This window comes from Rhineura floridana, chromosome 3, assembly GCF_030035675.1.
Source record: "Rhineura floridana isolate rRhiFlo1 chromosome 3, rRhiFlo1.hap2, whole genome shotgun sequence".
Taxonomy (NCBI): domain Eukaryota; kingdom Metazoa; phylum Chordata; class Lepidosauria; order Squamata; family Rhineuridae; genus Rhineura; species Rhineura floridana.
The window spans coordinates 177,899,782-177,924,119 of record NC_084482.1 but is presented as its reverse complement, the minus strand read 5'-3'; the positions used below and the strand labels follow the sequence as shown (position 1 = coordinate 177,924,119).

Sequence of the window (24,338 nt, the reverse complement as noted above, 5' to 3'; positions counted from 1 at the left end):
ATGACTCTTGATAAGTCAAAATCTAAAAGTGACACTTTCTACAGCATATGAACTGTTAGTTTGCAATTCCTTGAAAATGTTCACCAACTTTTTCTTGCCACAGAACACAAAGCTTCATTTTTTTTAAAAAAGAAGAAATGTATAGTGCAATCCTATGCATGTCTATCTGGATGTTTCACTGATTTCAAGGAGACTTTCTCATTAGTGTGTCTAGGGTAGCAGTCTTAATCACTCAGAGGGGCCTTTCTCAAATGGGTGCCCTCCAGGTGTTTTGAACTAAAGTTCCTATCAGCCCTGACCATTGGCTTTGCTGGATGGGACTGATGGGAGCTGTAGTCCAAAAGGGGGTTGCCAAAGCAGTGCTCATGGGCACCATGGCACCCACAAAGGCCTTCAGTGGTCTCCAGACTTTGAGCTTTTATCTTCTTTCCCCCCGTTCTTTAAAGTACATCTCTAGCCCTCTTAGAAAGAAAGGTATGGAACAAAGCTATTTCTGTGAAATGAACCAGCCTGCCCACTCCCACCTATCAGTGTTTTTAGACAATAAGTGAAGTCAGTTACTTTCTGCAAATACTACCACACAATAAATGGGGAAATGGGCTCTGCAGTGTTCCTCCCCTGGCACCACCTGTCAGGCTCCCACCCGTGGCTCCCACCAGGGAGAAACTCAGTTTTTATTTTTTCTTTAGCTCACCCTAGCACAGATCCCACAAGATCCCACTGCTAGGCAGCACCACCAGGCACTCCCTGTAAACAATACTGCTAGAGACTTCGCCTTAGTCTCCCTTCTGGCTTATTTTGTGTCTGGGTGCACTTGCAGGCCACAACCCCCCTGTATCTTTGTGTCAATAAAAGCATACAGCCCTGGGTTGCTCTGGATACTTGATGATACACTATCTCTTCACCGCTGCCACCATTGATACTGTTTCCCAACCTTGGTAATTACCCTGCCCACCCTTCTGGTCTGTTAAAGCCCCAGCCAAGGATCAGGCTTTTGGTAAGCCAATAAAATATTTATTTATAAACACCAGGAAATAACAAGATTATGTAAGGTATGTTTAACAAGCATATGGTTTCATATAGTGTCACTCTTTATGTTTCTGGTCATATATATATTGCCTAAATAACGGCCAAATACAATCCAAGCCTCCCTCAGAACTCTGCCAACCAACTCCTCCAAAATCCCTCTCATCAACCAACCGCCCTCCTCAACAACTCCCCGCAACTCAACTGTCATCCTCTCATTTATACCTTCATCCATTCAAACGCTCAGCCAATCATCATCCAACATTCTCTAGCATTCTAGCCCATGTACTCCCCCCTCTTACTCAGTCACTTACCATATATCACTTAATAAACCTGCACTTACCATATTTACAGATATTTGGAATTGAAGGCTTAGGGCGTGAAGGGTGCTGCATTGCTAATGTCTATTATATCATTTTTAAACTAGTTTGAACTTTTTTAGCTATATGTGTGTATGGTTTTAATATTGGAAATAGTTTAATCTTATTTTAATGTAGACTTTATATGTTTTTAATTATATGTATTTTTTTATCTGGAAGCCGCCATGAGTTCCAGTTTTGGGAAAATGGCGGGATATAAATAAAGATGATGATAATAATAATAATAATAATGAAATACAGGGACATCACAGGCTCCTGCTGGGAGGAAGGGCGGGATATAATAATAATAATAATAATAATAATAATAATAATAATAATACATGTTAACGAATCCCCCCCAAAGGCAAATGTGAGTAGTTTGCAAAGAGACTTAGGTACATCTCCTGCTTTGCAGAAGGTAAAGACCAGGCATTCATTACGAATTCACTGTATAGTTAAATTACAGTACAATGACATACCTGTTTACTCAGAAGTAGGTCTCTTTGTGTTTAATGGAGCTTACTTCCAGATATGTGGGTACAGGATGGCAACCTAGGCTTTGATTTAGTGTTGGCATTGGGGGAAAACAGGGTTCTTGTGTCTTTAACAGCTAGATGGCAGGCAGAAATTGAACAGGTCAAGCCTTTCCTAGTATGAAAATACAATTATGGCAAAAATTCACCATGAAATCTCTCCAATTTTGTGTTACGCCATGCCTTCCATGTTGCGTTATACCATCCCCCGATGGCAGCCATTTTGTGTTATTCCTTGTCCTCATGGCAACCATTCTGTGATTGGTGTCCCTATGATACTTCACTTTTCATGGTTTGCTACAATCAGTTAAACAGGTAAAGCTTGGAAGGGGTCTATATTAGAGTAAACGTGGTATGGAGAGGAGGGAGAGTTAGAATGTTGAGGAATTCTGTGTGCTGAATGGCAGAGTGAAGGGGACATGGTGAATAGGTCTGGGAGGAAGGTTGAGTAGAGAGGTAGTTAGATGGGTAGGACGGGTATTTTTATTCTCTAAGAAGATTTTGTAAGATAAATGAAACCAGCAATATTTATCTTCTGGAAACTGAATATGGAGTAGACTTGTTTATATCTGTTACATCTGTTAATTAAATAAAATTCATTTATTTTTAACACATGCCAGATTCTTGCCCTAGTTACAAAACAGAAGTTTAACTGTGACTAGTGACAAAGCTACACAGTAGACATAAAGCAAATAAGAGCAGAAACGTTTATTAGTGGTGACAGCTAGGTTCCTAAGACAAAGAAACAGTTACTAGTAGCAGATGAACAACCCATAGCCAGACTCTTTAGAAACTATAAAATATCCAGAGGGATTGAGGCTTTCTGTTGCCAAGGCTGCTTGTAAGCAAAGGCTCAGGGGCGGAGAAGAATACAAGGATTTGCTTGACTTGGTGTGTGGCATTAGGATCTCTACTTGTGCCAGGCATTGTGTAGAAGCAGAGATTCTGGTAGTGTGTGGAATAAGAAAATCTAAAGGAAAATAATAACACTTTCCTCCTGAAGGATGGGTTTTGGTAGAGGGAGATATGATAGCCCCTAGCACTCTCTCAAAATTTGAAATGTGCCCTGTGGTCCAAAAAGGTTGGTAACCCCTGATCTAGAGGGCACCAGGTTGAGAAAGCGTGATATAGAGGCAGATAATCTGAGGTCATAACTTCACAGAGCTTTTCTCAAGTTAATAAACAGCGTTATTTTGATTGCTGTCCCATCCAGAGTGGATACCAGGAGACTGAGACGCTGGTGCAAGTAAATCTCGTTTTATTAGAGTAATGGATACATCAAAAGCAGTGCGCTTCATAGAAAACCCTACATTAACTCACTAGGAATCCCTAACTACACTCTTGACATGCTCTGCGACGTAAGAAGAAAGTTGACTCGACACCCCCCTCAATACTCAGCAGACTTATATGGGGAAAGTTTTTGAGTGCAATCTCTCACTCCTTCGCACACCCACCCTCTGCCCGGTACGCTTTTCCTGCCGCCGAGAGCGAGGTGAGGGGGGGGGCGAGCCTCCATGGGCTCATCAGACGAAACAGGGTCCTTATCAACAGTCCAGGAAGTAGAGGGCTGAGAAGCATCAGGCGTCTCTTAAGTTACTGCGGGATGAAGGGAGGGTTACTGCTAATTCACGGCTTGGTGAAGGAGGAGTTACTGCTCTTTCGGAATCCTCCCCTAACTGATCTGTTGGGATGGTTGAAGGCTGAGCGCTGTCCCCAAGGGGGGCTGGGCCTCCCGTGAGAATTGGCGGAGCATCTAACACACTCCTTTCCCTAATGTCTGGAATAGACACAACAACAGCTGGATCTTCCGCGCCTTCTGGCAGTTGAGGCGTCTGCAACTCATGCCTTCCCCCTCCCTGCCCTTCCAGAGAGAGCTGGGGCTCGACAATTGCTGAAGAATACAGAACACGGTCTGGACAGTTTTTTTCCCTTTTCTCACAGAATAAATAAATAAAATACCACACTGTACATGAAGCATCATCCATCAGTTGCTTCAGACTTCTTGTAAAGATGTATTTTTTTGTCCAGGCTTTCCCTACCCCATAAGATTGGAACCTGTTATTACTGAACTTCTGTTTTTATAATACTTTTTACTGGTTTTCATCAGAGCTTGCAAGTAACGAATTACTTGTAATTTATCACTTTTTTGAGTAACGAGTGTGTAACTTCATTACATTTTGCTGGTAATAGAACAAGTAGTAACTTCATTACTTTTGAGGAGTAATTGTAATGTTTCCAGCATTACTTGGGGGGCAGGGAAAGCCTTCTGCTCCTCTGATTTGTGGATAAAAATCATGTGCTTCAAATTGGGCTGCTGTGCAGCGTCACTCTTCCTTCATGGTCTATGGGTGCTTAGGAGGCAATGAGGGAGGAGGTGGAGAGCGAGACGGGGTATATATATATGGCAATGGAGTCAATATATGTAAGTCAGAATCGACTTGAAGGCATATAACAACAACAAATATGAGTGTTGGGGTATCAGCATTGCTGGGGGTGGCGTGGGGGATGTAAGATTCTGTTATGCCATTCTGTTAATGTTACAGATAAAAAAATATATTCTACTACCCTCTCTCTCTGTGTGCTTATTTTTAATGTTGTTTTAGGCTACTTAGATGTGCAGCACCCAAGGCCAGCACCTTGTAGGTGGTTTTGTTTTAAAGTAACTGAAATGTCACTGTAGTGATTACTTTTGAGGAAAAGTAACCAGCTACTTTCAGAGCAATTGTAATTGTAACAGTAATTACTACTTTTTTGGGCCATGCAACTGTAACTTACTACTTTTTAAAAGTAATCTTCCAAGCTCTGGTTTTCATGTTGTATCTCTGTTTTTATGAAACTTGTTTTGTGTTGATTTCTGTATACCACATATATTTTTTAAAAAATAAAGTGATTTAGGAATACTTTTCAACAAACAACCAGAAAATGCTTCAGTAGAACTAAGCAATGTTGATATTCTTATGAAAAATGTAGAAAAGGGAAATGGATTTTCAAGTTACTCCACAGCTCATTATAACATGGCTCTGAAATCTTACCCTGAATCAAATGTTCTCAAATGTGTTCAGAAAGCACTTCTTTAATGTAAGACAAAACTAGTTTTCATCTTTCCCAAGTTGTTTTATTTTCACCCCCTCCTGCTGCAACCACTGATTATATTCTGTTGTTCTTCAGAGACAATCCTGCTATGTACATTGCCAGATACTACAAGGGACAATGACTAATGGCCAAACCATATTAAACATTAATTGAGGGAATGCAATTAAATGTGCACTTTTTTCCTTGTATAAATAGCAGGCATGGGATCATGGTAGGTGGGGACAGGGGAGTTTAATTCTCTCGCTTGGAGACACAATTTTTGTTTGGATTGTGGCACAGGGATAGGGATGGAAATATCTGTCGATCTCCGTTCTTTCAGTTCAGTTTTCCAATCTTAAATTCAGTTCTTCCAATTTCTGCAACAATTTGCAATTTTTAAAAAAAAATATCCTCATGAAGATTCTTCAACATCTTAGTACAAATTTATCCAATAAGCACATTTTTGTCTGTAGTTTTGATGAATGTATACATTTTTGCATGCTATTTCACCTCATATACTACATTTTTGTATGCTATTTTCATGGATATATTCTTTTTACACACATTTCCCCTTAATATATGCATTTTTGTAATAATTGTTTGGTTGGAGAACTGTATCACAAAATTCAGAGAAGTGCAAATTTTGAAGGATGGCTGTGTTTTGGTTCTCATATTGTTTTGTAAAATGCAAATTTGATATATTTTGCTTTAAATGTGAACTGAATCAAATTTCTCCTTTGTTCCTATGGAGGGAGAAACAATTAAGCCTCCCCATCCCATCAACCTTAGCGCATAACAAAACATGTGCACGTTGCCATTGTTCGCACAATTAATGTTCTCATATACCCTGATTATTGTTGTTACTTTCGTATGCTATAGCTACTCAATGGTATCATAAATGGCTGCGTTGATTATAGATGTCTTTGGAAGTCAAGGCTACAATACACAGCTCTGAAAATGAAATAAATGCAATCAAAATACAGTGAGAGGTGGACTTTCCAAAGACAACACATTTCTAACAGAGCTTGGCTTGCACCATCTCCAATTCACCAATGCACAGGCAAACTTGATGTAACACCTAGCAGGTGCGAAGGCTCTAATGTGAAATAGGACTCTGAAGTGGTGGTGGTGGGACAAGGCAGTCTTTACCACTACTCCCACAGTCCTGATCTAGAGCCTTCCAAGAGAACTGGTATAAACATCTGGATAAGGACCACAGCCCTCAGAAGCTTCATAAACAGCAGCTAGCACTGCAGTAGGGAGGGATCCAAGCTCCACTGAGCTGGCACCTAAGTGCTCACACAGACAAGCCATATTCAGCTGTTCTCACATCTGTGTCAACATGGGAGCAAGGGTTGCCAAACAACCTCGTCATCCAGGCATCATGCAAAGAATGTAATCATTTGTAGCTGAAATTAACATATTTGCATACTACCATTACTACTACTACCACCATTTATTAGACTTGTTAGTCACTTATTACCTGAAGATGTCCAAGCAATGTACAACACATTTAAAAACATAAATAAATATATTATACCAAACAACCCTATAACACCCACAGGAAGCTTTGGCAGCACACTAATAGCAAAACAACATCATCTTAGTCTCTCAAAGTCATGGGAAAAAGGTAAGTCTTTACTTGGTACTAAAAAGAAGTCAACGAAGGTGCCAGACTAACCTCATTGGGGAGAGCATTCCACAAACAGGAAGTCACAACTGAAAAGGCCCTCTCCCTTGTCACCACCCTTTGAGCCTTCCTTAGGGGGAGGGGGCTGGAAAAGGGTCTTAGAATTAGATTTAAGGGACTGGGTAGGTTTATATCAGGAGAGGTGTTCCAGAAGATATTGGGATCCTGAGCCACACATAGCTTTATAGGTCAAAACCAGCACTTGGAACTGGGCTCAGAAGTGCATATGCAACCAGTGTAGTTGTAACAGAATTGGTATTATATGATCTGTTCGCCTCAAACCTGTTAACATTTAGGCAGCTGCATTCTGCACTAAGTGAAGCTTCTGAATTGTTTTCAAAGGGAGCCCTACATAAAGCAAATTGCAACAGCCCAACCTAGAGGTTACCAGAGCATAGATTACTGTAGCAAAGTAATCACTGTCCAGATTAGGGTTGTAGTTGGGCCACCAGCCTAAGCTCATGGAAAGTAGCCTGTGCCACTGAGGCCACCTGTGCCTCAAAATGACAGCAATGGATCCAGGAGAATCCCCAAATTGCAAACTTGTTCTTACAAAGGGAGTGTGACCCCATCTGGAGCAAGCTGCATACCACTCAGCTAGTCAAAGGAACCACCAACAGCATCTTAGTCTTGTCTGGATTAAGGTTTAGTTTATTGGCTCTCATCAAGTCAACTATCACAACAAAGCAGTGATTCACTACTGCCTCACCTGAAGAAGATGAAAAGGAGAAATAGAGCTGTGTGTAATCAGCATGCTAATGACAACACATTCTAAAACTCTGTATGACTCCACCCAGAGGTTTTATGTAAATGTTAAACAACATGGAGGACAGAACTGACCTCTGCAGGACTCCATACTGGAACCCACAGAACCGAGCAACTGTCTCCAAGAACCACCTTCTGGAGCTGGCAATCCAAGTAGAAAAAGAAACTACTACAATGTGATGGTCTCAGTACACAACTCAAACAGTTGCCCCAGAAGGATACCATGTTTGATGGTACAGAAAGCTGCTAGTCATACCTCTAGGAAAATGGGGAAGAGAAGCACTAAGGCATTTGCACTTGGCATCTGCAGGAATTTTTCTGAGGGGTGGAGTAAAGCACTGAAAGGCAGGGGGGGGAAATTAATTTCTTACGAAGAAATGAGAAGAATAGTGTCTATACATTTCGTCTCATACCTCAGGATCTACAAATGCTAGAAACTTACTCACATATACAGTGACTTGCACTGTATATATGAAAGCTAGGGATCAGAGTATTATGGTTCATCCATGAGGAGGGGAAACTGCCCCCTTTACCTCCCCACCTGTGGACACCCACGTCTTCAGATATTGTGCTACTGTTCCATTTTTTTAAAGGACGGGTTTTCTGCAGTATGAGAAAAGATAAAAGAACACTGGAAAATTCAAGAGGACAAAGGTTGGATGATGATGATGTCATATAGATAGCACATAAAAAGTGTGTGAATGCAGCATGGCAATTCCATACTAAATGCCTTGTATGGAAGCAACCAAAACTGTTTTTGAAGTCAAATCAGGCCCATAGGCAACCATCTGTATCCATGGTCTGTCAATTGATTGATTGATTGATTGATACCCCACCCTCCTCCCAGTAGGAGCCCAGGGTGGCTAGCTGTTTCAAGCTAGCAGCGATGCATGTTAGATAGATACTATCTCAAAAGAAAAGGGATTTAGCATTTGAAAAAACATTTTAATGGTTAATTAAGACTTGTTGGCATCAAGCCTCTAGTCAACACACTTTTGCCAGCATAGGCCTTTGTGACTAAGTTTGACAAAGCCTCCATTAACACCCCCATTCTAAGCAAACTCTTACATCTCCATTCATCAAATAAAAAGGTATTAAATCACTTCTCTTTCCAATGGCTTGAAAAATGCTCACACAGCAAATGATGGTTCTACCTTGTAATAAGGAAGGACAGTGCACTAAATCATGGCAAAATGTTTCCCCCCCCCCAAAAGGGGGGAGTAGGGAAGGGGAAATACTCTGAAAATTAAGTGCATTGAAAGCAACAATATAAAATGAAAATTGCTAGCCTGAACACACAATTGCCAGGAAAAGGAAATTAGCATTAGACTAAGCAATGCGGCAAAATCACAGATTAAGTGCTTTCCATTGCATTTTAGTGTTTTTATTGAGTGCCGTCTTGAGGGTATTTTGGCAAAAGGCGGGGGTAAAAATGCCACAGAAAAATAAAGCAACAATTCAGAATTTTAAAATATTTTATTTCATTGCACTTTTCAGAGTATTAAGTATAAAGGGCTTAATTTAGGCCACACTCTGAAGCTGTATAAGCCCACTGGAAGCTCTTCTAAGAATCTGTCTCATATTATTTTGTAGCCTGGGACTAATTACAACATCTGAGTGTCTCTTTCCAACAGGAACCTTAATATGAGGAGGTGTTACTTGGGGTATCACCTATATTTGAAACTATATGCTCCAGATCTTCTAGAGAGCCTTCCCCCAGTGGTATGGACCTTCTTTATCATAAACACGTTTTCAAGGCCAGAACCTGAACGTCTTTCACATACTGTCTATGAAATTTGTATTTAGACATGCGTTTGATGAGAAGGCTTAAAGTTGTTAGCGTGTGTGTGTGTTTAGACTACAATTTATACAAACTATTGAGAAGCAAGAAATCATCATCATCATCATGATATTGTTGCCAACATGGTGCCCACCTCCTGTGGGTCCTGTGAAAGGTCTCAGTAAATCTCCCCCCCCCCCAAAAAAAATCCATAATGCATGAGACAGTGTTCTTCGTGTTCAGTTCCTAGCTAGGTCTCTCCTGTATTGAACACCCTCACTAAACATGCCCACATTACTTTGAATGTGGGCATTAAACACCCACCCAACCTTCTATTCTGATCAGAGGAGAGGTGCAAAGAAGTTCTCTCTGGGACTGAGTGAGGCAGTGGCTATGGTAGGTAGGCGACTTTTTATAGAGCCATAAGGATTGCTGATATGAGGGCATGCTGTTTTGTCTTATGCCATCCACTTGTGGCAGCCATTTTGTGACTGGCCCCCACAACTCTTTCTTGAAATTCTAAACGTGCCCACTGGCCCAAAAGGTTGGCCTCATATATAACTGAAATTATGAACCCTAGATCTGCACAGAGCTACCTTAAAGCATGTCAGACTGTTGGGCCCAGTAGAGTCTACTTTGACTGACACAGACAGAGCTCCTTCCAAAATTTGTTACCTGAGACCTCTAAAATAGAGATGCTGGGGATTGAACCTGGGACCTTCTGCATACCAGACATATGCTATACCCAGGGAGGGTGTGGCCTCATCCCTAATCACAAGTTCCTCAGCATGCCAGGAGTTGTGGGCAATAGTTTAATATTGTTAATGCCATGCCTATTAAGAAATAAACTTTTGTTTTCCTAATTCTAACCCTCTTTTAGCTCCCAAGCAACTTTATACTGTGTTCCTCACATCAAAAAAATGCAAGCCACAAATGGAAGACGTTTTCATGCTGTGCAAAGAAAAACTGAGCAATGAGGCGTGTAAAAGATGCATGGTTATTTGAATCGGCTTGTTAATGACAACAGAAAAATATAGTTGCTTCTCTATTACCTAATGACATGCAATCTGACAATTCAAATAAATCCACCACTAATATACTGTATTACATTTAGAATGGAAGGCTGTTTACATTTTAGTCCATTCATTACTATGTGCCAGCAACGGCACCAGGCGACAGGGGGTGGGGAAGGGATGCCAGCCTTTTTTTTTTTTTAAGTAAAAATCTTTACAGAGTCATTCAGAACCAGATCAAATAGCATCCCCAGGCTGCAAACCTGATCCTCTGTTGCTTACACCTGCAACATAGGTGATGTCAAGAAGCAGAAAGAGGGAACATAGGCAAAGAGGGAACAAACTATCTGAGATCTGTAGCAACAAATGGCAACCTGAACATGAGCAACATGGAAGCCTAAAGAGGAATTGATAAGGTCCACTCCAGCCCCTTGCAAAAGGGCTAATGAGTTTTACAAATCATTTGGCTGGCAGGACCAACAAGTTCCTTTAAATTACTTGATGCTTGCCAGCTGTCTCAACTTGATTTGGGTAAATTTTGGGGAAAAGCTGTTTTTGGGAATCTGGGTGTCCTGAATGATCTTTTCAAGTAGCAAAACGTATTTCAATGGAAGCCAGAGGTATTCTAAATGAGTAGGTGCAGGCTACCCCATCTTCTACTTCAGTTGCAACAGCTCACCTATTTCTGGTGCCATCTTTCTTCTTCCTCCATCCAATGTTCTCCATATTTGTGTGTGTGTTTAGATCTCATTCTTCTCCTGCCATTCACCGCTACCATTTGACCTCTGTTATGCTTGATAATCACAAAAGCTGTTTGTTACACTGCACAACAGGCTTCAGTTTGAGGAAAAGGAATCCAAAGAATTTGTCAAGTCAAAAGGAAAATGATAGTGGTAAAAATGCATGTTTAAAAAGGACAAATGGCATTATTTTGACAGCTCAAAAATCAAACAGCAGAAATATTTCATGATACCTTCTTCTCTGGATTCTGATTACTGCCTGAGATGTCGAGAAAATGGAAAGCCAAAAGACCTCAAATCCATACACATGCACCCCAGGATGGCACTGATGTTCCCTTGCCATTCTTTTACCTTCACTGCCTTGGACAGAAGTGATTTGATGGACAGGAGTAAACAAGCTTAAGAAAAGTGACAGGAATAAGAAATGCTTAATTCTATATTCATAAAACAACAGTCTGTTTGGACTGAGGCATGGCTTGTAGAAGAAAACAAATTAAGCTTGCCATCAATTATTCCATTTATGTGAACTAACAGCTGCCAATAGCCAACATTTTACTGTGTTGGAGAAATGTCAGTCAATATAATCTCTTCTGAATATAACCAGTAAACAATTGTTTATAATCAGCTGATTTGATTAAAGCTCTGATGTTATTATTGACAATCTTTTAAATATTATAAATAGATGTTTCCATTCTATTAGTAACAGATACCACGTTACTCCACCTTTTAAACCTACTTTTAAAATAAAATTACTTTAAAAATGTTTATTTTAAAATTAGTACTTCTTACTTGCTATTTTTAAAAGAGTAATTTTGGAATGTGGGGTGTGTTTTATATTCACAGCATTCTTGAATATCCCTGAAGTAACCATAATTGCAAAAATACCCCATCTGTGTTCATTTAACACAGGTGTGGTGAATCTTTGGCCATCCAGATGTTGCTGAACTACAAATTCTCATCATCCCATGGCATTCTCCATGCTTGTTAGGGCTGATGGGAGTTGTAATTTGGCAACACCTGGAGGACTAAAAGTTCCCCACACCTGATTTAACAGATATGTCAACAGCAACCACAACTTTGACTATAAGCTTCCATGGAACTGTCAAAAAAGAGGACCCCTGCTGGGTCAGAACCTACCTAATCCAGCTTGCTGTTTCCTACAGTGGTCATCCAGAAAGCCCATGAGAAAGAGATGAGGGCAACAGCTCTTTCCCACTACTGGGAAATTCTTCTAATTCTAATTCTAATTCTGGAGACACTATATAGCCATCATGGCCTTGTCCTTGATAGATTTAACTAAACCCTTTTTAGAACCACTGAAGTTGGGAGCTATAACCAGTAGCGGAAGGCATGGTGAGGCAGAGACACCCACCTGACCTCCCAGCAAGTGAATCACTATTTTTTACTGGGAGGGTCCAGGTGGCAGCGAATTTGGCACAAGGCAAAATGCACTAGTGACGCTACTGCCAGTGCATTTGTACTGCACCACCCTTCCCACAGCCTCACCCCTTTCTCTCCCAGTAAACAGCAGTGACTCATCTGCTAGAAAGTCAGGTAAGCACCTCTGGCCCACCATGCTGTCTGCTACTGGCCATCACCACATTCTGTGGTGGCAAATATGCAATGCCAGCTGGCATTAAAAATGTGAGATAAGTTTTAGACATAAAGTAAATAAATAACAAGCTCTGCCTGTGTTCTCCCATCCTCTGAAGCTGGGTGGGTACCCACACAGATTTTTCCCCACAGGTTTCGTCCAGACTCTAGGAACAGGGATGGGGAACAGGGATGGGGAACTTGTGGCTCTCCAGATGTTGCTGGATGACAACTTCCATTGTTCATAACTATTGGCCACTGTTGGCTGGGACTGAGGGGAACTGAAGTCTCTACAAAATCTGGAGGGCCGCAGGTTTTCCATTCCTGCTCTAGATCCAGGAACTTCACCAGTCTTCCTCCCTTTGGCCTAGAATCATAGCATAGTAGAGTTGGAAGGGGCCTATAAGGCCATCAAGTCCAACCCCCTGCTCAATGCAGGAATCCAAATCAAAGCATCCCCGACAGATGGCTGTCCAGCTGCCTCTTGAATGTCTCCAGTGTCGGAGAGCCCACTACCTCTCTAGGTATTTGGTTCCATTGTTGTATGGCTCTAACAGTTAGGAAGTTTTTCCTGATGTCCACTTGAAATCTGGCTTCCTGCAACTTGAGCCCATTATTCCATGTCCTGCACTCTGGGATGATCGAGAAGAGATTCCAGCCCTCCTCTGTGTGACATCCTTTCATGTACTTGAAGAGTACTATCATATCTCCCCTCAGTCTTCTCTTCTCCAGGTGAAACATGCCCAGTTCTTTCAGTCTTTCCTCATAGGGCTTTGTTTCCAGTCCCCTGATCATCTTTGTTGCCCTCCTCTGAACCTGTTCCAGTTTGTGTGCATCCTTCTTGAAGTGCGGAGACCAGAACTGAACGCAGTATTCAAGATGAGGCCTAACCAGTGCTGAACAGAGGGGAACTAATACTTCACGCGATTTGGAAGTTATACTTCTGTTAATGCAGCCTAACATAGCATTTCCCTTTTTTGCAGCCACGTCACACTGTTGGCTTATATTCAGCTTGTGATCAACGACAATTCCAAGATCCTTCTCACATGTCGTACTGCTGAGCCAAGTATCCTCCATCTTATAACTGTGCATTTGGTTTCTTTTTCCTAAGTGTAGAGCTTTACATTTATCCCTGTTGAATTTCATTCTGTTGTTTTCAGCCCAATGCTCCAGCCTATCAAGGTCCCTTTGCATTTTGTTTCTGTCTTCCACGGTATTAGCTATGCCCCTCAATTTTGTATCATCTGCAAATTTGATAAGCATGCTTTGTACCTCCTCATCCAAGTCGTTAATAAAAATGTTGAAGAGCACTGGGCCTAGGACCAAGCCCTGTGGTACCCCACTCATTACTTCCACCCAGTTTGAGAAGGAACCATTGAGAAGCACCCTTTGAGTACGATTCTGGAGCCAACTGTGGATCCACCTGATAGTTGTTCCATCCAGCTCACATTTAGCTAGCTTGCTAATCAGAATATCATGGGGCACTTTGTCAAAAGCTTTGCTGAAGTCGATATATATTATGTCCACAGCATTCCCGCAGTCTACAAGGGAGGTTACCTGATCAAAAAATGAGATGAGATTAGTTTGGCAGGATTTGTTCTTCATAAATCCATGTTGGCTCCTAGTAATCACTGCATTGTTTTCAAGGTGCTTACAGATTGACTGCTTTATAATCTGCTCCAGAGTTTTTCCAGGGATTGATGTTAGGCTGACTGGTCTGTAGTTCCCCGATTCCTCCGTCTTGCCCTTTCTGAAGATAGGGACAACATTAGCTCTCCTCCAGTCATCCGGCACTTCACCGGTCCTCCATGATTTCGCAAAGATAATAGAGAGCGGTTCTGAGAGTTCTTCAGCCAGTTCCTTCAATACTCTAGGATGCAGTTTATTGGGCCCTGGAGATTTGAACTTGTTCAAAGTGATTAGCTATTCCTTGACCATTTGTCTATCAATCTCAAGCTCCAATTCTGCCCCTTCTACTTCATGTTTCCCGGGAGGGTCATAGACCCTTTTTTGGGAGAAGACTGACCAAAGTAGGAATTGAGGTCTTCTGCCTTTTCTTTGTCATCTTTTATCATTTTGCCATCCTCATTGAGTAGCTGTGCCACTATTTATTTTCTCTGACTTTTACTATGGACATACCTTAAGAAAGCTTTTTTGTTGCTTTTAGCATCCCTCACTAGCCTCAGCTCATTCTCAGCTTTAGCCTTCCTGACACCATCCCGGCAATTCCGTGATACCTGCCTGTACTCTTCCTTTGCGGCCTGGCATTCTTTCCACTTCCTGTATGTGTCCTTTTTTGTTTTCAGGTCATCTCTAAGCTTTTTGTGAAGCCACACTGGCTTCTTAAGTTGTTTTCCCCCCTTTTTCCTTGTTGGAATTGCTTGCCATTGCACTTTTAGAATTTCCTTTTTTAGAAACTCCCATCCATCTTGGACTCCTTTTCTCATTAGGGTGGCTTGCCATGGAAATGTACTTACAATTGTTCTGAGTTTATTGAAATCAGCTTTCCTGAAGTCCAGGGTGCGCGTATGACTATTCTCAGCTTTTGCTTCTGTTAAAATCAAGAATTCAAGTATGGTGTGGTCACTTTCCCCTAGAGTTCTCGTAACTGCCACTTCATCCACCAAATCATCTCTATTGGTTAGAATCAAGTGCAGGATGGCTGATCCTCTGGTTGCTTCCTCCACTTTCTGTAGGAGGAAGTTATCTCCAACACAAGTCAGAAATTTCTTGGAGGGGCCGTGTTTGGCAGAATTTGTCTCCCAACAGATATCAGGATAATTGAAATCCCCCATTACTACTACATCATGCCTCCTCGAAACATTTTCAAAATGTTTCAAATGCTTTTCAAAAGTTACATTCTCATCTTCTCCTTGATTGGGTGGTCAGTAGCAGACTCCAAGCACCACATTCCTTTTATTACTTGCCCCATGTTGAGTCTTGGCTCTCCCTGAAGGAGCAGGGAGGGGAGAGGCATGAGTTTCAGGTGCCTCAGCTGCCAGAAGACGCGGAAGACCAAGGAGTTGTTGAGTCTGCTCGGGTCCTTGGGGGCAGCAGTGAACTTGAACTCCAGCCAATTCCCACAGGTAGCGTGAGCTCCGTAGAGGAGAGTGCGCCGCCCCCAGTCGTTCCCAACGGCCTGTCAGGGGATGCCCCAGAGGTTGTACCAGCTCCTCCCTTGCCAAGCAGTTCCCAGGACGCTTCCAGCGGGACGCCGCCTCCTGAGCTTGAGCCTGCAGCCCAAGAGCAGGTGTATTGCGACGAGTCGTTGAAAACACGCCCTCCCTCACCTCGCGCCCGCCACCATGAGAAATGGACAGGGCGGAGACAGGACTTACAAAGGAGTCAGAGATTACGATCGAAAATGTTCCCTACATAAGCTGGCCTCTCAAAGAGGGGAGTCGCTGAGTCAACTTCCTTCACGTGCTGTAGAGCATGTCTAGAGTGTAGTTAGGGGTTTCTAGTGAGTAAGGCAGGTTTCTATATGAAGTGCAATGTCCTAGATGTATCTATTACTCTAATAAAGCAAGATTTAATTGCACCCGCGTCTCTGTCTCGTGGTTCCAGCTCTGGATGGGACACCCCATTAATTTTAACCCAGATACTCTCGGTGGAGCTACTAAGCTCATCTTCCTGTATTTCTGTGCAGGGATATATATATATATTTAACATATAGCGCAACTCCACCTCCCTTTTTATTCCTTCTGTTCTTCTTGAACAAGTTGTATCCTTCAGTTGCTGTATTCCAGTCATGGGAGTCATCCCACCAAGTTTCAGTTATACCTATCAAGTCATAATTGCCCTCCTGTATTAAGAGTTCAAGTTCATCCTGCTTGTTTCCCATGCTCTGTGCATTAGTATACAGACATCGAAGACCATGTGATTTATGGCTTGGCTTCCTTACTACATTTTTCTGAGGGCTGTTACTGGGCCCTATTAGAGCCGATCTCTCTGGTCCCTCTACTGTGCATAAGCCTTCATCAGTTGTTATCACCAAGTTTACATCTCCCTCCCCTTTAGGATTCAGTTTAAAGCCCTCCTGATGAACTTCTCCATGCTGTGGCCAAACACATTCTTCCCAGTCCTTGTGAGATGCAACCCATCATTTGCTTGCAGTCCATCTTCCAGGAACCATAGCAGTCCATCTTTCAGAATCCAAATCTCTCACGTCGGCACCACCTTCGTAGCCATTCATTCACACATAGTATTTTTCTTTCCCTTTCTAAGTACTGGAAGGATGGATGAAAAAACTAGCTGGGCCCCAAAGTCCTTGAGTTTCCTTCCCAGAGCTTCAAAGTCTGATGTGATTTCTTCATAGCTCCATTTGGCAGTGTCATTTGTTCCCACATGGATGAGGAGAAAGGGATACCTGTCGGTGGGCTTGATGAGTGATGGCAACCTTTCCATCACGTCTCTAATCCGTCCTCCTGGTAGACAGCATACCTGGCACGTCCACGGAGGGCATCTTCAATCGTGGCCCCCACCCTCTGGAACTCGCTTCCTTTTGACCTTCGACATGCCTCCTCCCTGATGGGTTTTCGCCGAGCCTTAAAGACCTGGCTATTCAGGCAGGCCTATGGGGTTTCTGGGGTGGACTAGTTTTATGGTGTATTAATTGAAGGATGGTTTTAGATGAATTGATGTTATGACTTGTTGATTTGTATACTGATTTATGTATTTTGCATTGTTGTACGTTGCCTAGAGCGTCCGTTAACTCGGACAGATAGGCGACTAACAAATAAAAATTTATTATTATTATTTTATTATTATTATTATTCTCTGCATACTTGGGTTTTGATTCCACGCAGTAGGGAGTCTCCCACTACTAGTACTCTTCCTGTTGTGGGGCGTGGTTTCATTGTCCCTGCTTGATTGAGCTTCAGCCTCTTGCTTTTTGTTGCATGGGGTCTCCTCTAATTCTTCCTCCACAGGCTGTCCTCCAGTCTCCTCCTCGAGTGGTTGAAAGAGGTTCCATAGCTCCACTGGTAAAGGGTGTCTTCTAGCTCTTCTGCTCCTGTCACCCTTTCCCACAGAGTTTCCTCCACTTCTTTGTTCCTCTCCAAAGCAGTCTCCTCTTCTGCTACCATATGCTGTTGTTCTTCCACCTCCATTTCTCTTTGCTGCTGTTGTTCCAGTGTTCTGTCTAAGAACTGTTCATCTTCTCTTATAGTCCTCAGTGTGGCCACCCGCCTTCCAGGCCTCTCACCTTTTCTTCCAACAGTGCCACGAGCTTGCACTTGTTGCACATGTATGCCATGTTGTTCTCAGGCAAGAAAACAAACATGGCACACACCTTGCAGGTAAAAACCACTGGAGAATCCTTCCCATTCATACTCTCTTCTACTTTTTGTTTCTTGCTGACTACTTGTTTTGGAGTGGCCTGTGCTTTGTCCTGTCCTGCTTCAGGGTAAACTGGAGAGTCCCAGTGGAATGCAGTGCGCTGCACAAGGAGAATTACTAATTGTTTGGGTTTTTTTTTAAGGGACCTCCCCCTTGACCTCCCCTGTTGAACTCCTTTGTCAAACTCCTGTTTGCCCTTCCTGTTCGCTCGCTCTCTGAAAGCTAGCTTGCTTATATGTCCTCACCTGTAGACCAACTGAGAAAGCTCCCTCTGCTCTGCTCTGTTAGGAGTCAGGAAGCAGAAGCCTTTAAGTGGAGGATAAAGATCTCATTTCTGAGGGCCTCTGATGTCATGGCAGTTTGGCTACCTATTACTTGCTGCTGCTATCTATCTACTCATGTAAGTTCCTATGATGTTATAGGTTTTTTGTTTTTTTTAAACACTTTAAATTTATTATTGTCATGTTTTAATTAATTGTTGTTTTGGTGGTTATTAATTTTGTTAGCTGCCTTGGGTAAGAGGTAGATTTTTTTTTAAAAAAGTAACAATTTAAAGCAGAATTTGGTCGAAGGGAAACACTCAACATAGACTGGATAATTCACTCATCTATTGCAGACTGTCCATAGATATGGAGGGGAAGTATGAGCACTTATTAACATAAGAATGGAAGAAGAGCCCTGGTGGATCATGCCAATGGCCCACCTAGTTTAGCATCCTCTTCTCACAATGGCCAGCCAGATGCCTATGGGAAGCCTGCGAGCAGGACTGAGCTTCCACCATGTCTACAGCATAATGTCTGCTGTAGCCACATACTAAGATGATCTGTGTGATCCTTTTGCCTCACAAAAGGGAGGGGAAATCACACAAATCAATCCTAGAGGGCATGCATAAGCTTTTATACTTCCCTGCTATGCCTACACAGAGGAGCCATGTTAGGTCAGTGTTCAAACTTGATCACAGAAGCATTGGTGACCTCCAAGAAAGTTCTTTCTTTATAGAAAGCCATACCCCTGAAATAGTAAGGGCTTGTTTCAACGTGACAGGGGCCTTTTGGAGACTGACCTTGCATACTGAATCCATCAGTCAAATAATCAGAAGGAATAGGGAGTGCTACTTACAGGGCTTAATTACAACATGACACTTGTCTAGGAAAAAAATGGATTGCAAAATTTGATTGTCACAGAAATGGCAAGGCATTATGTGGACATCCCCCATTCCACTATCCCAGATATATAAATAGACATTTCAATTCTGCAATGCAATTAGCCCCCCCCTCTTCAGTGGTGAACAGCCACTGAGCGACAGCACTTTCTCCTGGCGATGTCAACAATATTTCCCCAGATGGAATGCCTAAAACTGTAATTGCAGCTTGTCTTGGACCTTGACGGATCGGAGGAAGGACGGGAGAGGAACGGCAGCAGTGCTCCAATTGTGGAAAAGGCTCAGCCAAACCAAGATACCCCTATAGCTTTCTAAAACAGGTTGTAAAGAGGCCATTACAACAAATAAGGGACCCCACCCACCTCTGCCCCTATTGCAGCCTGAACACTGCACAGCATATATCTGAGATGGCCTGGAGGTGAGGCGAGGAAGCTGTTTCCTGAGCCTTTAGGCAGCAGTGGCTGGTTCCTAGAGGAAGTGCTGTGCTGCTGACCGCAGGGCCAACCTGGCGATTCCACTAGCATATCCACACAGCCCTGGTCTTGCCATCACCCTCCCCCATTCTGCTAAGCGGCAGCGGTGTTGCTATTGGGGGGTGATGCCATGGCACAGCCCCTCCGTGCTGCCTGCTCCTACCTCGAAGGCTGGGAGAAGCAGTTGCAATATTATTATTGTAGTTATCATCATCATCTGTTTATTTGTATGCCAACTTTCCACAAATTGTGTCCAAAATGGCTCACAAAGCCACATGAACATTAACAACTCAAAACGTATTTGAAACCAATAGAAATAATCATAATATCAATAAGTACACAAACCCAATCTATACAGCATAATGTAAAATAATACAAATGCTAACCTAATTTAACATCTTAAATTAAACAACATTGAAGTTATGCATTGTCACTGCACCAGCGGTGTGCATGGAGGTACTTTATAGCGTGGAAGTGGTGGGTCCCTGCCCCAAGGAGCTTACAATTTAAAACTAGGCACAGGGGAAACAACAGAAGAAGGATAAGGAAGTGGAGGCAGGGGTAAACAGGGAAGCAATATGCAGTTGTTTCAGTTACACATGCTTAACCTTAGTTACAGGCTGAGTCACAGAAGGGCATGGAGGGACTATGGGGTGGTGCCAAAGACTTCATGGAAGAGGTGGGATTTGAGGAGGGATATGAAGGAAGAATGGGAGGCAGCTCCACGCATATGGTGTAGGAATGGCTGGGTCCATAGAGGGAGCAGGAGACCTTCAGATGGTGGAGGTGGGGAACCTGGAAGAGTAAAGATGACAGACATAGGTGTATTGGGATAAAAGAGCAGAGAAATATGGGAAGGACAAGGCCATGGAGTGCTTGAAGGTAAGGAGAAGGAGCTTGTGCTGGACCCGGGTGAGGTCAGGAAGTCAATGTAAGGTTTTAAGGAGTGCCTTGGCAATAGCGCCTCAAAGCTCCCTCGGACTCAAGGAATGAATGTCCTGGTGCTGTCTCTCTCAATCTTTAAGGGATAGGGGTGGCAGACACAATACCTCTTCTCAATAACATGGACAAAGGTAATTCATGGCAAATAAATGGGAGATAGAGAAGAAGAGACAGAGCAAATGTAAGGGGAGCAGGCAGGTTTCACAATGGCTTTGCAAAAACATTCTTAGCTGTTATATACCAATGACTTGTACATGGTCTTAAAAACTTTCCTGCGCTATAGGAAAGGTTATTATGAATAAAAGGCAATTTACAATTCTGCTTCTACAACCTTACAGAGCTGATACACATCTGCCTTTAACAGGAGAATGATCACCTGCAATTTGTTGTTGTTATGTGCCTTCAAGTCAATTACAACTTATGACAACCCTATGAATTAGCGACCTCCAAGAGCATCTGTCATGAACCACCCTGTTCAGATCTTCTAGGTTCAGGTCTGAGGCTTCCTTTATGGAATCAATCCATCTCTTGTTTGGCCTTCCTCTTTTACTACTCCCTTCTGTTTTTCCCAGCATTATTGTCTTTTCTAGTGAATCATGTCTTCTCATGATGTGTCCAAAGTATGATAACCTCAGTTTCATCATTTTAGCTTCTAGTGACAGTTCTGGTTTAATTTGTTCTAACACCCAATTATTAATCTTTTTCACAGTCCATGGTATGCGCAAAGCTCTCCTCCAACACCACATTTCAAATGAGATGATTTTTCTCTTATCAGCTTTTTTCACTATCCAACTTTCACATCCATACATAGAAATCAGAAATACCATGGTCTGAATGATCCTGACTTTAGTGTTCGGTGATACATCTTTACATCTGAGGACCTTTTCTAGTTCTCTCATAGCTGCCCTCCCCAGTCCTAGCCTTCTTCTGATTTCTTGGACTATTGTCTCCATTTTAGTTAATGTCTGTGCCAAGGTATTGATATTCCTTGACAACTTCAATGTCCTCGTTGTCAACTTTAAAGTTACATAAATCTTCTGTAGTCATTACTTTAGTCTTCTTGACATTCAGCTGTAGTCCTGCTTTTGTGCTTTCCTCTTAAATGTTCATCAGCATCCAATCCCACTTTCCGTATGATCTGTTCAGCGTTTAATCTAGGTAGGGTGATAAAATACACCCCTAAAATACACCCCTTTCCAATGGGGAACCAATTGGTTCCCCCATATTCTGTCCTAACAGTAGCCTCTTGTCCAGAGTATAGGTTGCGCATTAGGACAATCAGATGCTGTGGCACTCCCACTTCTTTTAAAGCATTCCATAGTTTTTCATGATCTACACAGTCCAAAGCTTTGCTGTAATCTATAAAGCACAGGGTGATTTTCTTCTGAAATTCCTTGGTCCGTTCCAATATCCAATGTATGTTTGCAATTTGATCTCTGATACCTCTTCCCTTTCTAAATCCAGCTTCGACATCTGGCATTTCTTGCTCCATATATGGTAAGAGCCTTTGTTGTAGAATCTTGAGCACTATTTTACTTGCATGGGATATTAAGGCAATAGTTCAATATAATTACTGCATTCTCTGGGATCTCCTTTCCTTGTGTACTGAACGCTTCTAGTCTGTGGACCATTGTTTAGTTTTCCATATCTGTTGACAGATTTTTGTCAAAATTTGGACAGATCCAGTAGCTTGTTGCAACTCTATGGGTATGCCATCTGTTCCTGATGATTTGTTTCTTCCAAGTATGTTAAGAGCAGCTTTCACCTCAACATTTGAAAATTGCTGGTTCTTCATCATATGGTTCCGCCATGAATGAATCTGTCATCTTTGCATCTCTAGTATAGAGTTCTTCAGTGTATTGCTTCCATCTTCCTTTTATTTCATCTCGGTCAGTCAGTGTGTTCCCCTGTTGATTATTCAACATCCCTACTCTTGGTTTAAATTTCCCTTTCATTTCTCTAATCTTTTGGAATAGGGCTCTTGTTCTACCTTTTTTGTTTTCCTCTTCTATTTCTATACAATAACCATTGTAATAGTTCTCTTTGTCCCTAAGTACTAGTCACTGTATTGTTGTATTTAGGGTTCTAACCATGTTTCTATCTCCTTTTGCTTTTGCTTTCCTTCTCTCTTTAACCATTTGAAGAGTTTCTTCAGTCATCCATTGAGGTCTTTCTCTCTTCTTAACTAGAGATATTGTCTTTTTGCATTCTTCCCAGATAACATCTCCGACTTCACTCCATAGTTCTGGCTCTGTCAACTAAGTTTAAAGCCTCAAATCTGTTCCTTATTTGATCTTTATATTCTTCTAGGATGTTATTTAAATTGCATTTTGGCATTATGATTGCTTTGTTGTTCTTTAGCTTTACTCTGATGTTCGATATGACTAGTTCATGATCTGTACTGCATCCTGCTCCTGGTCTTGTTTTCGCAACAAGTATGGAACTTCTCCATCTTCTGCTACCAATTATAGAATCAATTTGATTCCTATATTGACCATTTGGTGATGTCTATGTATACAGTCGTCTTTTCGGTTGTTCAAAAAATGTGTTTGCGAGAAACAAATTAATGGCTTCACAGAATTTGATAAGTCTTTTTCCTGCTTCATTTCTATCTCCTAAGCCCCATTTTCCCACAATTCCTAGTTCTTCTCTGTTCCCTACTTTTGGATTCCAGTCCCCCATGATTATCAGCACATCTTGTTTTGGTGTGTGATCAGTTTCTTCCTGTACTTCTGCGTAAAATCTCTCCAATTCCTCTTCTTTTGTGTTTGCCATGGAGCATAGAGTTGGATGATGATTATGTTAATAGGTTTCCTCTTAAATCATAACTTGCTCAGATCTTGCGTTATAGCTTCTAATTGCTCTTGCTACATCACTTCTCACCCCGTTTCTTCTTGATTTCTCATTTGTTGCATAAAATATTTTGTAGTTGCCTGACTGTCCCATTCCTGTCCATTTTAATCCACTCACACCAATTTTATTATTTATTTATTTATTTGTTATATTTTTATACCGCCCCACTAGCATAGCTCTCTGGGTGGTGTACAGCAAAAATACAAAATACATACGATAAGAATCCATAATAAAACAACAAAAACACATATAGAATAATGAAAATCTAAAATCAATTACAGGATATTTAAACTAGATAAGATTAAAATTAGATTAAAATGCCCTGGAAAAGAGGAAAGTTTTAACTTGGCGCCGAAAAGATAGCAGCGTCGGCGACAAGCGCACCTCATCGGGGAGACTGTTCCACAATTCGGGGGCCACCACTGAGAAGGCCCTAGTTCTTGTTACCACCCTCCGAGCTTCTCTCTGAGTCGGAACTCGGAGGAAGGCCTTCGATGTAGAACGTAGTGTACGGACAGGTTCATATCGGGAGAGGCATTCCAGCAGATATTGTGGTCCGTGTAAGGCTTTATAAGTCAGAACCAACACTTTGAATCTGGCCCAGAAGCATATTGGCAGCCAGTGCAAGCAAGCCAGAACAGGTGTTATATGTTCAGACCGCTTGGTCTTCGTTATCAATCTGGCCGCCGCGTTTTGCACAAGCTGCAGCTTCCGAACTGTCTTCAAAGGTAGCCCTACGTAGAGCGCATTGCAGTAATCCAATCGCGAGGTTACCAGAGTGTGTACCACTGATGTTAGGTCCTCCCTGCTCAGATAGGGACGTAGCTGGGCTACCAACCGAAGTTGGTAGAACGCATTCCGTGCCACCGAGGATACTTGAGCCTCAAGTGACAGGGAAGGATCTAAAACAACTCCCAGACTATGAACCTGTTCCTTTAGGGGGAGTGTAACCCCGTCTAGGACAGGGTGTATATCCACCATCTGGTCAGAGAAACCG

The 24,338-nt window shown here is 42.2% G+C and overlaps 1 protein-coding gene across 3 annotated transcripts in view; it reads right to left on the bottom strand.

Annotated features, from left to right (window-relative positions):
- SUCLG2 (succinate-CoA ligase GDP-forming subunit beta) overlaps positions 1–24,338 on the bottom strand; it is a 349,371-nt gene that overhangs the window by 96,356 nt on the left and 228,677 nt on the right. Inside the window, exon 10 of one of the 3 annotated variants that reach the window (XM_061618679.1) lies at positions 20,016–20,341. The exons of the other annotated variants lie outside the window; for them this stretch is intronic. Within the exon in view, the coding sequence (XP_061474663.1) occupies positions 20,156–20,341 (186 nt within the window). The 3' untranslated portion in view covers positions 20,016–20,155. Of the gene's footprint in view, positions 1–20,015; positions 20,342–24,338 lie in introns of those variants that run through there. 3 annotated transcript variants of the gene reach the window in all.